Source organism: Myotis nattereri, assembly GCF_964212035.1.
Source record: "Myotis nattereri genome assembly, chromosome: 16".
NCBI classification, from domain to species: domain Eukaryota; kingdom Metazoa; phylum Chordata; class Mammalia; order Chiroptera; family Vespertilionidae; genus Myotis; species Myotis nattereri.
Window position 1 is genome coordinate 3,882,381 of NC_138091.1, and position 16,552 is coordinate 3,898,932.

The window sequence follows — 16,552 nt, forward strand, 5'->3', positions numbered from 1 at the left end:
ACTAGTTATTACAGCCAGATGTTCTGGCAACTCCTCTTATCAGCACTGATGCCCAGTTTGGGGAGCCCAGTGTGGGTCTGGGACCCTTGGTCCTAAGGGGGGCACCTTCACAGCCAACATAGCCCTCTGAATTATTGTTTTTAAATGTATTTTTTATTGATTTCAGAGAGGAAGAAAGAAGGAGAGACAGAAACATCAATGATGAGAGAGAGTCATTGATTGGCTGCCTCCTGCATGACCCCTCCTGGGGATCAAGCCTGCAACCCTGACATGTTCCCTGACTGGGATTCGAGCCATGACCTCTTGGTTCATAGGTCGGCTCTCAACCTCTAAGCCACACCAGCTGGGCAGCCCTCCGAATTCTTAATCGCCACATTGTGGGTTTGGGACCTGCCCATTCTGTATCTCCCCCCAACTTCTACCATCTCAACGTAGCTTCTGTCTGTCCTCAGTTACAGGAATTCTGTTCAGTTCATCTCCAGGTGGCTCTCAGTGATGGTTCTATAATTCATTTGTAAATCTGATGTGGTTGTGGGAGGAGGCAAGCACAGAGTTTTCCTATGTTGCCGTCTTAACCGGAAGTCTGGGAGTGTTTTCTTTCCTCTGCCTTTCATACTAAAGCCAATTTGCCAATTTAGTGAACCTTTTGCTAGCCTCATTCTGGTGATTGTCATGTTTTTAAGGAAAATTTGAAAATCTCCCTGTTTTTAGAAGCTTGAATTTCTAGCTTCAGCCCTTATTTTTGAACAGATGAAATGAATAGTCACAGAAAATGACTATTGGTCACCATTTCCAGTTGGACTCCCTGCCTGTGCCATTTTGAGGGTGGATTAGGTTAGGTTTTGATATGGAAACTTCGTATCTGAAGACTGCAACCTCAGAGACCACAGTCAGAGTGATGAAGGGCATTTAAACCATCACAGATAAGGCCAGGCTCGGGTAAGGAAATACTTTGGAGAAGGGAATACCCAGAGAAGAGAGCCATCCTGAGAGATGGTGTGGACTGTCCTGTGGCAAAGAAATGTGATGCTTCCTGTAAATTTTCAAGGACAAGGACCAGTGGGGGGGCTGCAGAGGGGAGTCTTGGTGTGTTGAAAGGAAGAATTGGGCATGGATGGGCTGCTCAGCATGTGGGCATCGGTTCTAGGGGCTGATCAAGCATCTGTGTGTGGCTCTTTGGCAGGAGTCCTGTAATTGGGCTGAACCACCTCTCAGATCTCTTCCTATCGCTCAGATACTTTTGTTCTAAGTGTTCCAAGTCCTCTTAAAAATGCTGTTATACTTTAAGAAGCTTCATATTTGAAGGTTGGGGGAATGTAAAAAGATGGCCACTTCATGCCTATGACTGTGCTTGTTTTGTAGGTAACCAAAATATTGTAAGTTGATTCATAGGTAGCTTCCATTACCAAGCATATCATATGTGCGGGGCACTGTAAGTGCTGCACAGGAATGGGTGTCACAGTTATCCAGTGAGGTCAGTGTTCACAGTTGTGTAGATGAGGGAGCTGAGGCTAAGAAAGGCTAAGTCACTTATGCAAAGCACAGTGAGTTAAGGGGAAGTAGTAGCCAAGATGCAAACATACATTTGACCCCAAAGCCTGTATTTACACCTACAGGAGAATGAGTTTTGTTGTAGTTTCCTTTTCCAGACCTGTACCCTCTGTTCCTAAACACAGAACAGACATATATTGGTTGAGAGGTGGTGGTAGAACATACCCAAGATCTCTTCCAACTCTTGACTGTTGGTCATTAAATATTTCTTTCTTTCCTTTATTACAGCCACTCTGCCCTACACTATGCCATTAAGCAAGGGTAAGCAAACTTTTACTGTAGAGGGCCAGATAATAAATATTTTAGCCTATATTCAATGCTACCATTGTATCCATAGACAATTTGTAAACATCGAGTGTGGCTGTATTCTGTTACAGTTTTTTTACAGAAATAATTTTTGGAGGGATCTGATATGGCCTGTGGTTTGCTAATCCTGCTTCACAGCGATTTTCTTCCCTTTTTTTCAAAAGAATATATTTTTATTGATTTCAGAGAGGAAGGGAGAAGAAGAGAGAGATAGAAACATCAGTGATGAGAGGGAATCATTAATTGGCTAACACCCCCTATTTGGGATGGAGCTCACATCCTGCTCAACCAGGAATCAAATTGCGACTTCTTGGTTCATAGGTCGAGCCATGCCTGCCCAGCTGAATGACAAACTTCTTAATGGCCTTGCCCTTGGGCACGCATCAGGTGCAGTTGGTGCAGTGAGTAAGCTGCACAAGGCTATGGCCATTTTTGGCATAACCATTGTTCCTTCTTTTCTTGGTCATCTTAGAAGCAAGCACCCGAGAGCCCAAAGCTGTTTTCCATGGCAGACACCGGTGGTCCACCTTGGTCTCTTTAGGGCTTTGGTCAGTTGTGCATATGTTTCTTTTTGTAATCTGTAGGCTTTAGGTGAATTCATTGTAATGCTCCATATTTCCCATTTGGAATCCCTTAAGAGGGCAGTGTGTGTGGGACCATCATTTGCACTCGCCCATTACTGTGTGGTTCCCTGCTTGCAGTTACTGCAAAGGCATGCGCATGGGTACAAGGAGGCCTGTTTAGGATGGTAACCAGCAAAATTTGGCATATCTGCACTATAGAATACTAGCAGCAGTTAAAAGACTATTTTCTAACCTGGATTGTCAGATTTTATTGTTTAATGTAAAAGCAAATTATAGGTAGATTTGTACAATACCTTTTTATGTTAGAAATGTATTTTTTTTTTAAATATATTTTATTGATTTTTTTTACAGAGAGGAAGGGAGAGAGATAGAGAGTTAGAAACATCGATGAGAGAGAAACATCAATCAGCTGCCTCCTGCACATCCCCTACTGGGGATATGCCCGCAACCCAGGTACATGCCCTTGACCGGAATTGAACCCGGGACCCCTCAGTCCGCAGGCCGACGCTCTATCCACTGAGCCAAACCGGTTTCGGCAGAAATGTATTTTTTACACATATATTTTATGGGGGTCACGTTTGTGAATGTGTGAAAAAGGCCTGATGGTGTCCATACCACAGTAAGAAGAACTGGGGAGGTGGGTGGGAAGGAACCTGGGATTGGGGCTGGTGACTGTAGCCTTCACTGTCATACTTCTGTTTGTATTTATATTTTTAATCCTCACCAGAGGATATTTTTTCCATTGATTTCTAAAGGGAGTGGGAGAGAGAGAGGGAAACTTCCGACATTAGAGAAACACATCGATTGATGGCCTCCCGTACCGCCCCTACCAGGATTGGGCAACGGAGGTACTGCCTTTAACCAGAAACAAGCCCTTCACCCTTTGGTCCGCAGGCCAATGCTCTAACCACAGAGCAACAGGCTAGGGCTATTTCTGTGTGTTTTTTTTACAAGGGGAATGTGTTTGTATATTACTTGTGTAATCAAAGTTTAAGCATAAGATCTGTGTGGCTTCAGCCCTTTCATAATCTCCACCAGCCTTCCCAGAGCCATCCCAAGTCAACAAACAACTGCAGACTGCAGTGGGCATGCTGGGAAGGTATCCCCATCCCCTATGGCCTACCGGAGTGTGGCTGTTGCATGTACTCAGCCCAGAGAGTGAAGGTAGAAGGGAACTCGAATGGCAATGGGTTAGAACCTCAGCTCCATTACCTTCTGTTTGGGCACGTTGCCTGTCATTTGCAAGGTCACTTCACTTCCCTGCAAAGTTGTTACATGGTCAACCTTGTGTTCTGCTAGAGCAGTGGTTCTCAACCTGTGGGTCGCGACCCCTTTGGCAGTCGAATGACCTTTCACAGGGGTCGCCCAAGACCATCCTGCATATCAGATATTTACATTACGATTCATAACAGTAGCAACATTACGGTTATGAAGTAGCAACGAAAGTAATTTTATGGTTGGGTCACAACATGAGGAACTGTATTTAAAGGGCCAGAAGGTAGAGAACCACTGTGCTAGAGGAAAATGCAGGTAACAGGGTCAGTTTTAGACCTGACGTAGGCATCTGAGGCAGCTGCAGGGCCAGGGGAGGTTTTAGGGTGAGCAGATAACACAGGTAAGCTAGGCATAGATGTCACTTGCTTATTGTTTAAGGATCAATCAGTCCATGTCCTTGCTAATGGCTCTGCCATTTTTCTATGTGTTAATCCAGGAGGAATTTTGTTGTCAGAGAATAAAAGGAGGTTGTCCATAATTGACTTTAAGCAGCAAACAGTAAAACACTGAGCTCTTCAGCTCCACCTTTCTTGTAAGTTTATCATTTATTCCCAGTGGTCATGAAAACTAATTCAACCATGTGGTAACATATTTTCATAAATCTAGAACCCTAAAATCTAAATGGTCTTTTTATTTGTCCACAAATATTTAACATAAAAGACTTCATTATGATGAAAACTAATTTTCTTCAGCTGAAGTCATTTTGTTATTAAGAAAATCCATTCAGGTGTGTTTAATGTCATATGGCAGTTGATATATTTTATATCCTTTTAGGCTCTGAGAATTGGAAAACCAAGAAGGTTTTGATGTTTTGTGTGGCGCCAACTGAATTAGAAACCAAGATGAACATAACCAAAGGAGGCCTGGTGCTGTTTTCAGCAAATTCTAATTCATCATGTATGGAGCTTTCAAAGAAAATTGCTGAGTAAGTTATAATCATACCATTAAAATTTGTATTATGTGATGGTTTCATTTTATAATCAGATGAGCACTGATGGTTAAACTTGATAGCAGATAATCTGCATGTCATCTGTATATATATTAGGGCTAACCTTTTTATAAACTATCATAACACCCTGTACATTCATTCAGCAGACATTGATTGAGTGCCTTGTGGGCGCCAGGGATAGTTAGGGCTTCATATAGAATATTTGAGTATTAAGAACAGTGAAGTGGATACTGTACAAAAATAGTTTATAGATTATAGTTCAACATAATTTAAGTTATTTTAGGTATTGATATTGGGGTTTAACTGAACAGCCAGTCAAAATCCTTCCTTACATTTAGTAGGGGTCCAGACAAGAAGCAAGTCAGCAAAATAAACATGATAATTTTAGGTGGTGATAAATGCTATGGAAAAAAACACAGTGAAAGGAGTGATGGGAAGGCTGTTCTGCTTTTGCTTGGGTGCTCAGGTGCCTTTTAAACGGAGGGGATGATATGTGAATTGAGAACCTGAATGAGTCACTGGGTGAAGGTCTGGGGCAGAGCCCAGCAGGCAGAGGAGCAGCAGATTCAGAGCCCAGTAGTGAGCAGCAGGAGTTGGTGTATCTCGGGAATTTGGGGAGTGTAGAGAGCACGAGGAAATGGTCAGGGAGGCAGGCAGAAAAGAACTACGTCACCTGGGTAGGCATGGGGTGGAGGGTGAGGGGTTAGGTAATGGGAGTGACAGTATAGTTTAATATTAAGTTTAAATTTTATAATGAGAATACCTCTGTTTTATTTTTATTAATTTACGAATCATCCTTAGATAGTAAAGATGTTGAGTCTATTCTATTACCTTTTCAGCTTTTCCTCCCTTTCTCTTCTCTAGGCGGCTGGGGGTGGAAATGGGCAAAGTGCAGGTTTACCAGGAACCTAACCGAGGTGAGCTATCTTTGACATGCGTAACATTGACCTTTTTACAGAATATGACATACTGCCTCAGTCCTTCATCCTCCACTATTATAACAATTAGACTTAGTGCCCAGTTAGTTCCATGAGCAGGAAGTCATGTAGGCAAGGTGGGCGAGAGTGGTGTTTTAGCTCCTACTAACACCAACTAGATGTAGAACCCTGGAGCAAGTCACATTTGAGGGCCTGAATGCCACTTCTTAGACCTCATTTTAATAAAAACTGCATAGATAGGTGAGCTGACTGGTCAAGTGAATGGAAACATTATTTCAGTTGTTGGTTAAATTTATGTCACCTTAGGCAGGATGAGTAAATCCTGTGTGGCCACATACTAATTGGTTGTTATTCTTTACCTCCATGTAAGCTGTCATCAGTTAGACTTCATGAAATCTTGTTAAGAAATGCTTTTTGCTGCCCTCGCCATTGTGGCTCAGTGTTTGGAGCATCGGCCCGCACACCAAAGGGTCAAGGATTCAATGCCCTGGTCAAGGTCATGTACCTGTGATGCAGGTTCAGTTCCTACCCTGGTGGGGATGCGTGCAGGAGGCAACCAATCGATGTGTCTCTCTCATATTGATGTTTTCCTCTCTCTATCTCCCCCCCCCCCAGCCCTCTCCCCCCCCCACCCCCTCCCCACCCTTCCACTTGCTCTAAAAATCAGTGGAAAAATATCCTTGGGTGAGGATTAATAATAACAACAAAAAGAAATGCTTTTTGCTAATTGATTTATGCTATTGCATAAACATCTCAAGTTGTAAAAAGCATCTATTTTCTGTATTCTAGCAGGGGCTATGGGCAGCATGCATGGGCTTGAGAGTCAGACAGCTTATCCTTGGCAATTTATATAACCTTTCTAAACTGCAAGTGATTAGGAGTGTTTGAGGACTAAATGGGATAATTGTGTGCCGAACACAGCTCTTTGCATAGAGCAGGTACTCAGTAAATATTAGTTCCCTCTCCTTTTCCACTGTAGTATTTGGTCAAATACTTACATATTATGGAACTTAAAACAGACGTTGATGAAAAGGCACAAATTTTCTCTTCCCCATTTATTTCTCCATTACTGCCTCCTCTTTCCACTCTTCCAAGTTGCCTCATGTGGCTTCAATAGGTAAAAAGTGTAATTGAAAAAAATATGCAGGGAAAATTTGGAGAAGATAATGCTGCTAAAGGGAAGGATGTCCTTTGTCTAGTTTGGAAGGGAGGGTCCAGGGGAGAGCTAGTGGTGGAAGACTCAGGAGGAGGTTGGCCCACCCTCCAGGTTCACGAAAGAGGGCAGAGAGAATACTTGGTGTTTGTTGGGAAGGCAAGTGGGAATAGCATTTATGGACTCCTTCCTATTACTAGGTTTTGAAGAACTGAGTTCAGGAATGATGTTAGGTAGGAAGGCTCAGAAGTAGCAGGGGCAGTATTTGGTTCCAGGTTTCTCTGGCTCTAAAGCTCATTTTTTTTCCTATGGTACCACGCTCCATTTTAAAACGTATTCTGTTTTTTCCCCAACATTTTAAATGAAAATGTTCAAACATATAAAAAATTTGAAAGAATAACACCTAGATTCTACCACCTAGGTTCACATTTCACATTTTGTTATGTGAATATGAATGTGTAGAAGTAAGTTGCAGACATCAAGACACTTAATCTCTGTACTTGGGCATGCATCTGCAAAGAGTAAGGACTTTATCTCTAGTCATCTAAAGTCTAGTCTATTTTCAAGATTCCCTACTTGACCTAAAGAGCCTTTTATAGCTGTGTTTTGTTTTATTTTTCAAACTGGGATTCATGGTTCAAGCACTGTGTTTTTATTTATTTATTTATTTTTTAAGCACTGTGTTTTTAATATCTCTTTAGTTTCTTCTAGTCTACATCAATTCCTCACCTTTTCTTTTTTCTTCCTATGACATTGACTTTTTGAAGAGGCTGTTTTGTTCCGTTCTGGGTTTGTCTAATCGTTTTCTTCTGGCTGATCACAAATTTTTTGAAAGTAGAGTATTGGACCTTATTTATTGTTAATAACATTTTGTTCCTAGTAAGTTCTTCCTTGTTGTGGTTAAGTGAATGAGTATATAATCCTATATAATAAAAGGCTAAAATGCAAATCAACTGAACGGCAGAACAACTGGTCGCTATGACGTGCATGGACCACCAGGGGGCAGATGCTCAACCCATGCGCTGCCCCCTGGTGGTCAGTGTACTCCCACAGTGGGAGCGCCGCTCATCCAGAAGCCGGGCTCACGGCTGGCTTGCGCAGTGGTGGTGGCGGGAACCTCTCCCACCTCTGCAGCAGCCCTAAGGATGTCCGACTGATGGCTTAGGCCTGCTCACTGTGGATTCAGCCATTAGTCGGACATCCCCTGCGGGCTCCCAGACTGTGAGAGGGCGCAGGCCAGTCTGAGAAAACCCCCATCCGAGTGCACGAATTTATTGCACTGGGCCTCTAGTTTCCTATAAAGATACTGTGCTCAGAGTGGTACAGCACTTTCTGCTTATACACAAGAAGTGGGAGGGTAAGTTTACTGGTTTCAAGTCAGAAATGTAATTATGTTTAAAAAGTGTAGCTAATGGCAGTATGCTTATTACGGTTTTGTAGCATCTAAAACTAATCTCTTCTATAACAGTTTTAATTTCCATATTTTGTAACATTGGAAAATGTTGAAATTTTTTGTGTATTTTCAAAAACATAAATTATATACCTTCTTTACCCCTCCCCTCTTTTTTCCTTTTCTTTCCAGAAACAAGAGTACAAATTCAAGAGTCCGTGAGGGGAAAAGATGTTTTCATCATTCAAACTGTTTCAAAGTAAGTACTAACCCAACAGAAGCATTGTTGCTTTCTGGGTTTCTGTTTGGGCATGAATGTTCAGAATAAGAGTCGGTTAGACAGGAAAAATTAAGATAATTTTAAAACTGGTATTTTACTCCGCTTATTTTTCTGACTTAACTGCTGCCTTTATGTGTAACCAAGTACAGTAGTCCCACAGTTATCCAGGGGATACATTCCAAGACCCCCAGTGGATGCCTAAAACTTAGTCCTATATATACTCTGTTCTTCCTATGCATACATACATATCTGTGATAAAGTTTAGTTTATAAATTAGGTACAGTAAGATATTAACAACAATAATACAATAGAGCAATTATAATCATCTACACTAATAAAAGAGAAACATGGTAATTGATGTACGACCGCTACCCTTTTCATTGGCTAATCAGCGAGATATGCAAATTCACTGTCAGCCAAATGGCGGCCGGCAGCCAGGCAGCTTGAAACTAACATGAGGCTTGCTTGCCTCAGTGACGGAGGATCGTTGGAGGAAACCAACGTTCCCCGCCTGCGGCTGCAGGCCTCTGAGCGGGCAGTTTAAGAAACATTGTAACAAATACCGCCGGACTTCAGCCAGCAGATTCGCAACATTGTAAGCAAAGGCCAGAAACCTTTCAGCGCAGAGGCCTAAGAGCTGGAGCCAAGCCTCAAGGTAAAGCTGGCCCAGAATAAAAAAAAAAAGAAAAAAAGGAGCAGTTGGGAACTTCAGTCACTCCCAGCCTGAAAACAGCCCTCAGCCCCTCACCCAGACTGGCCAGGCACCCCAGTGGGGACCCCCACCCTGATCTAGGACACCCTTCAGGGCAAACCAGCCGGCCCCATCCATGCACCAGGCCTCTACCCTATATAGTAAAAGGGTAATATGCCTCCCGGCACTGGGATCAGCGTGACAGGGGGCAGCGCCCGAACCCCCTGATCGCCCTGCGGCTCTGTGTGTGACAGGGGGCGGGGCCCCAACCCCCTGAGCAGCCCTGCTCTGTGCCTGATAGGGGGGAGCTCCCCAACCCCCCCCCCCCCCACGGGCCCTGCTCTGTGTGTGATGGGGTAGAGCCATAACCTCCCCATCGGCCCTGCCCTGAGTGTGAGAGTGGCGGCGCCCCAACCCCCTGATCGGCCCTGCTCTGTGGGTGATAGAGGACGGTGCCCCAACCCCCTGATGGGCCCTGCTCTGTGTGTGACGGGGCAGCGCCCCAACCCCCTGATCGGCCCTGCTCTGTGCGTGACAGGGGGTGGCGCCGCAACCTCCCCATCGACCCTGCCTTGAATGTGACAGGGGGCAGTGCCCCAACCCCCCAATTGGCCCTACCCTGAGCATGACTGAGGGTGGCATCACAACCTCCCAATCTGTCCTGCTCTGTGCATGACGGGGCGGCGCCCCAACTCCCCAATTGGCCCTGCTCTGAGCCCGACCAGGGGCTGCACCTAGGGATTGGGCCTGCCCTCTGCCACCCGGGAGAAGGCCTAAGCCAGCAGGTCGTTATCTCCCGAGGGGTCCCAGACTGCGAGAGGGCACAGGCCGGGCTGAGGGACCCCCCTCCCCCCTGAGTGCACAAATTTCATGCACCAGGCCTCTAGTACTATAATAAAAGTTATGGGAATGTGGTATCTCTCTCTGTCTCTGGTAACTGATTTGATAACCAAGACAGCTTACTGAGCGACTACCGGGCAGATGCCATATGCAGCATGTGGGATAATTAATGTCCCAGGTGGGATGGAGCTGGACAGCTATGCAAAATGGCACACAATTTAAAACTCATCAGTTGTTTATTCCTGGAATTTTCCATTTAGTATTTTCCTACCATGGTTGACTGAGGGTAACAAACCACAGAAAGAGACACTGAGGATGGGGGCCGTGGGGCTACTGCAGTGGAGTAGAGCAGGGGTGGGGACTGTCTGTCCCTCGGGCCATATAAGACCCGTAAAATCATTTGGTCTGGCCCTGCCAAGGCACCTGCAGGTGGGACTCAAAATTCAATAAATCTAGGAGCTTTGTTCATAGCAACATACATTTATATTAAGCAAATGATGTTATAAATATCCAAATGGCCCTGGGCAGGAAAAGGTTCGCCAGCCCTAGAGTAGAGGCTCTGAAGGATAATAGAACCTCCTCACCCTCCAGCGGCGGGTGGGGAAATGCAGAGCACAGAACAGTTTATGTTGCTCTGGCTCCTGGCTGTTTTCAGTACTTTTATCTACCCAGAGACAAGTGTGAGTCGACTTGTATAAATGCACAGAGATTGGCTATGTTTCCCAAGAGGCACTGAAGGCTAAATTGGACTTAGAATTCGGGACTTCAGAAGGGTGACTCCTGTAATTCTCGAATTCAAGTCCTGTTTATTTTCTTTTACTTATTTTTAACACTTATTCTCTTCCTGCCTTTTATCAGTTTCTTGGTCCTCTAGCCACAGCCATCTCCTTCATTTTCTCTCTGTCTCATTTTGCATTGTTCTGAACTGTGTGGTAGGCTTGTGTTAATTCAGCTCTTCTTACTCTTGCCCAGGTTGCAGAAAGCTGGACATCATGGTCTTTATAAAGTCCTGTGAGATAGTTAACGTTGAGATTTGTATTGTCAGATACAGCTTATCCTTTATTTTAGTACAGACTAGAACGTTTTTAAATTAAGAAAATTCTGTGTGTTAACTTTTCAAACAAGTTCATTATTTAAGTTTAGTGATGGAAAGCTTTGTACCAGCTCACAGAAAAATGGTGCTCCAGGGAGCATAGTTTGGGAACCTCGTTGTAACTTTACACTCACTGTTGATTTCTCTACTCTTACCCTTTCACGTAGAACACTCTTCTAAAAGTCCACTTTAACTGCAGATGTCAGGCTTGTTGTTAGATATTAGCAGAACACCTGCTCACCGAAAGGATATGTTTCTACTCGTTACTTTTTAACAAATATTTATTGAAGATGCTTGTCACTGTTACAGGTGAGATGCATTAAGACTAAAACAGGTAAAGATCCTCATTCTCATGGAGTATACAGAGTGAGGCAAAAGTAGGTTTACAGTTGTTCCTATGGAAAATAACACAGTAATTAGTGGATAAGCTCTGTTTCATGTACGCACAACTGTAGACCTACTTTTGCCTCACCCTGTATATTCTATGACTTGCAAGTTACATAATAAGTAAGTAGATTTTATTTATTTTGTCAGAAGGCGATGAGTGCTATGGGGAAAAACACGGAATTGGGAGTCATGGTGGTGAGGGTATAGAAAGGGCTTGCAGGGTAGGCCTTATTAAAAATTGACATTTGCCCAGCCAGTGTGGTTCAGTGGTTGAGCGTTGCCCTATGAACTAGGAGATCATGCTTTGATTCGCGGTCAGGGCACATGTCTGGGTTTCAGGCTCGATCCCCAGGGGAGGTAGGGGAGGCAGTGATTGATGATTCTCTCTCATCATTGATGTTTCTGTCTCTCTTCCTTCCCCTTCCTCTCTGAAATCAATAAAAATATATTTTTAAAAATTGACATTTGGCAAGAACAGGAAGAAGGTGAGGAAGTAAATTAGGTGGCTAGCTGGGGAGGAGAGCCGGGTGCACTCAGAAGGTGAAGGCCGTCAGTGGGAATCAGCATTGACAAGTTGTGGAGTGCGGCCAGACTGAGAGGGGCATGGAGTGGGAGTGGACAGCAGAGAAGTGGGTGAGGAGCACATCATGAAGGGGCCAGGGAGCCATGATAGGGACGTGGGCACAATGGAAGCCTTTCTGGGTCTTGAGCAGAGTGGTGCATGACCTGACTCATTGTCATGCCTAGATGGATTCTGTGGAGAATGGACTGCAGAGGGACTGGGGGGAGGAGACCTGTGGTAGCCGGCTGTCAGAGTCCCCGCTGAGGAGGGAGAGTGGCAGGCCCAGGGCAGCAGTGGAGTGGTGGGGTGCTTTCTGGATAGGGGAGCAGTTAAGGATGCCACTGAGGCTTTTGTCCTGTGTAAATTAGAGGAATAATGTTGCCATCAATTGAGTTCGCAAAGGATTTTATGATGAAGCAGGCTTTGGGGGCAAAGAGCAGTTTCGTTTGGGGTATGTTAAGTTTTGAGATGTCTTAACAGACATTCAAGTGGAATCGTCAAGTAGCAGTTGGAGTTGAGAAGCTTGGACTGGGTCTATACATTTGAGAGTCTTCAGTATTTATAAAGCTGTGAAATTGGATGAAAAGCCCAAAGGATGAGGAGAGAGAGTAGGAGAAGAGGACAAATGAATGAGCATTAGGGTCAGAAGTTAAGGAGAAGAGAAATCAGCAAAAGAAACCAGGTAGTGTAGGAGGAGAACAGGGAGTCCTAGAAGCCGAGTGAGTCCAGAGTAGCAGGGAGAGGGGGGAGCAGCTGTGTGTGATGCCGCTGGCGGGTCAGGCGAGAGAAGGACAGCGTTGACGTGGTGATTTACTAGCCATGTGGAGGTCATTGATGACTTGGATTGGAATATGTTTGGGAGAGAATGAGAGTAGATGAATGAGATAGCGAGTGTCGACAACTCTTGAGACCTAATGCACAGGGCAGCAAGGAATGGGGTAGAGGGGAACGTGGTCATGAGTCCTTGTTTTTAATGGAAAAAATAATAGTGTTTACAGGACAGGCTGATGGCATGAGCTTGTGAGTGTAGTAACAAATTGATGACGGAGGCAGAAGAGAGAATTGCTGGTATAGGCAAGAGAGGGTGGGGATTATCGTAATTTGGAGGGCTGATTTTAGAGTAACTGTGGTGTGGAAAATTCGTCTCTCACTGATGGCTGAAGGCAGGCGGACTTCTCGGGTATAAATGCACATGGTGGTGGGAGCCTCTGGCAGCTCTTTCCTCAGTGAAAAAGGAAGTAGGATCATTGGCTGAGAGGGCATATGGGGGGAGCTGGTGGAGGAGAGAGGAAGTTATTGGTTTATTTCTATCTCCCTTGAGCCTTAAGCCTTGGTAGCGGCATGGAGAGCACATTGCTGATACTTGGTTGGGACAGGAAGATATTATCCTCTGTCTTACGTTCCTTGCTGGGACCTGTCTTTTGGGTTACAGGGATGTGAACACCACCATCATGGAGCTCCTGATCATGGTATATGCGTGTAAGACCTCTTGTGCCAAAAGCATTATTGGTGTGATCCCCTACTTCCCTTACAGCAAGCAGTGCAAGATGAGAAAAAGAGGCTCCATTGTTTCCAAATTGCTGGCTTCAATGATGTGTAAAGCTGGTAAGAATGGCAGATATTTGATAATTAATTGGGATCCTGAGAGTTTTATTTTTACCTTAGAAATTGTAAAGCATTTTTAAGACTATATTGGAATGCTAAACAGTAAAAACAGTGATACAGTTTTAATTTCATTTATTTTTAAAGTTTTTTTTATGATTTTTTGTTTTGTTTTGTTAGAGAAGGGAGAGGGAGAGAGAGAAAAACACACACATCGATGTGAGAAACATCAATCACTGCCCGTCCCGGGAACCCAGCCTGCAACCCAGGCTTATGCCTCCACAGGGAGTCGAACCAGCAACTTTCAGTGCACGGGCGGTGCCCAGCCACTAGCTGCACCGGCCAGGGCTGATACGGCTTTGAAAGTTAACTAATTGATGAGAAAACAGTACAGAGAATTCTTTGCTGTTTCCAAGTCCCCAAAACACAAAGGTAACGAGAACAATTTATTTTTTCCTAAATACTTTGTTTAAAAATTATATTGAACTCTGCTGCGGTGGCTCAGTGGTTGCGTGTCGACCAAGAACCAGAAGGTGAAGGTTCATTTCCCATCAGGGCACGTGCCCAGGTTGCTGGCTCGTTTCCAATAGGGGGTGTTCAGGAGGCAGCCGATCGATGATTCTCTCTTATCATTCATGTTTCTATCTCTCTCTCCCTCTCCCTTCCTCTCTGAAATAAAAAAAAAAAAATGTACTGTCTTTCCCTCTTGAGTAGGGAAAAACCCAGTTCTCTGATTCTTTTCCTCTTGTGTGACTCCTGCTCACACGGAACACTTCACTTCTGACACTTTTGGTCACTAACTGTAGTTTTTCCCTAAACCTAGCAATTCTCCATGCATCAGCTAGGAGCCCCACAATGTAACTAAATTCTGACATTATCTACCTGGAGATACTGTCTGATCCCACAGATTAAGGGCTCAGCCTCACAAAACTGGCCCACCCCTTGCAGATGCCAGTTGCTAGTTGAGGTTGTTACCTGTGCTTCACACCAATTGGCTATAAAACTGAGGTTTCCCCCATCCTCTCTCAGATTCCATTAATTTGTTAGAGCAGCTCAGGGAATTTAAGAAAGCAGTTTACTTACTGTTTACCAGCTTATTATAAAAAGTTAAGGATACAGATGACCATACAGATGAGAAAGGTGTGTAGGGCAGGGTATGTGGGACTAAGGGGCATGGAGCTTCGATGCCCTCAGGGTTTGCCACTCTGCCCAGCGCCTCCACCTGTTCACCAACTTGGAAAGTCTCCGCTACCTATGATATTGGGATTTCATGGAGCTTCCCCAAAGGCATAATCAATCATTAACTCCATTTCTAACTCCTCTCCCCTCTCTGGAGATGTGGGGGTGGGGCTGAAAATCCCAAGTTTCTAATCCTGGCTGGTCTTTCCGGTGACCAGTGCCCCAGCCAGGAGCCATCCAGGGGCTCACCCCGAGTCACCTCATTAGAACAACAGAGGCTCCTAGCTCTTTTCACTTAGCAACTCACAAGGGGTTAGGAGTTGGGTGCCAGAAACCAGGGACAGACCAGTTTTTATTTATCCTGTTATCTCCCAATCTCATACTAAAATATCTGATATAAAGATGCTGAATTTGTTTTGATGAGAGCAATTTTTAATCGTAATTTATCACATATAGTATCCTATTTTATATTGTACTTATTTCATACAGTGCAACTTATTTTATATAGTACTAATTTCATACAGTACAGTTCAACACATAAACTAGTTATGTGCTTGTGTCTGCTTTATTTTCAAAGGTCTGACTCATCTTATTACTATGGATTTACACCAAAAGGAAATTCAGGGCTTCTTCAATATTCCTGTTGATAATTTAAGAGCTTCTCCCTTCTTATTACAGTATATTCAAGAAGAGGTAAGCTAGCTCAAACTATTTTATTTTAATGTTCTTTTTAAAGTTGAAAGACATTTCCATGTCCTTGGGTTGTCCATAAAGGATTAAAACTTGATATATTCTGCTTAAAGTACTATTTACTTTAGAAATGTAACTCAGCATGTTTTAAAATTCTTAATCTTTAACATATTTCTTTTGCTAAGTTCTTAAGATTGCTTTTTCTTCTTTTGGACCTCAGGTACTTAGGATTGGACTACACATGATTATGATAACTCACTCTCATCATGGTCCACGTGTGGTCCAGGCCCTCTTTAATGTATCCATCTTTCTACCTTCTCTCTCTGTCCAGTTACAGTAGTCACCATCCATGACACTACCGTCCAGCAAGTAAATTAAAATCATCATAACAACTTAGAATCATCTCATGAGGTCCTTCTCTGGTCCACTCTCTGCCTCCCCCACCTGAGGAAACCATCATCCTGAATCTTGATTCATCTTTCTCCCAATTTCCTTATTATATAGTTTTATCTCGTCCATATATAGAGATATATACAGTATTTGTTATTTAAAACACAAAAAGTATATTTTTAAACTTTATCAAAAAGAATCAAACTGTGTAATCTTTTGGGAATTTTTCACTTGATGTTTCATTATTAAGATTCAGCCATATTGTGTCACAGTTTATCTTTTTTTTTTTTTTTTTAAGAATAGTTTATTGATTTTACAGAGAGAGAAAGGGATGGGGGGTGGGGGGGAGAGGGACAGAGAGAGAGAGAGAAAGAAATATTGATGTGAGAGTGAAACATTGATCAAGCCTGCAGCCTGGGCATGTGCCCTGACAGGAATCAAACTAGCAACTTTTCAGTGCATGGGAGGATGCCCAAGCAAGTGAGCTACCCTGGCCAGGACACAGTTCATCCATTTTGACTACTGAAAAAGACTTACTGTGCCGCTGTTATCACATTCTATCTATATAAAAGGCTAATATGCTAAGTGTCCTTCCCTCCGTCCAGGTAATGACATCAAGTAGCAATGCCCGGCTTCCTCTCCCTAGCGACTAGCTTCCTTGCATTTTCTTCATCCCAGGAACATGGCTTGCT

General features: G+C 43.8%; 1 protein-coding gene across 4 annotated transcripts in view; it reads left to right on the forward strand.

Moving 5' to 3' along the window:
- PRPSAP2 (phosphoribosyl pyrophosphate synthetase associated protein 2) overlaps positions 1–16,552 on the forward strand; it is a 64,719-nt gene that overhangs the window by 9,440 nt on the left and 38,727 nt on the right. Inside the window, exons 2-7 of one of the 4 annotated variants that reach the window (XM_081109203.1) lie at positions 4,153–4,248; positions 4,491–4,641; positions 5,530–5,582; positions 8,339–8,405; positions 13,432–13,604; positions 15,358–15,473. In XM_081109203.1, the coding sequence (XP_080965329.1) occupies positions 4,523–4,641; positions 5,530–5,582; positions 8,339–8,405; positions 13,432–13,604; positions 15,358–15,473 (528 nt within the window). In that variant the 5' untranslated portion in view covers positions 4,153–4,248; positions 4,491–4,522. The remainder of the gene's footprint in view (positions 1–4,152; positions 4,249–4,490; positions 4,642–5,529; positions 5,583–8,338; positions 8,406–13,431; positions 13,605–15,357; positions 15,474–16,552) is intronic. The other 3 variants (XM_081109204.1, XM_081109205.1, XM_081109206.1) reach the window with 3 other exon arrangements.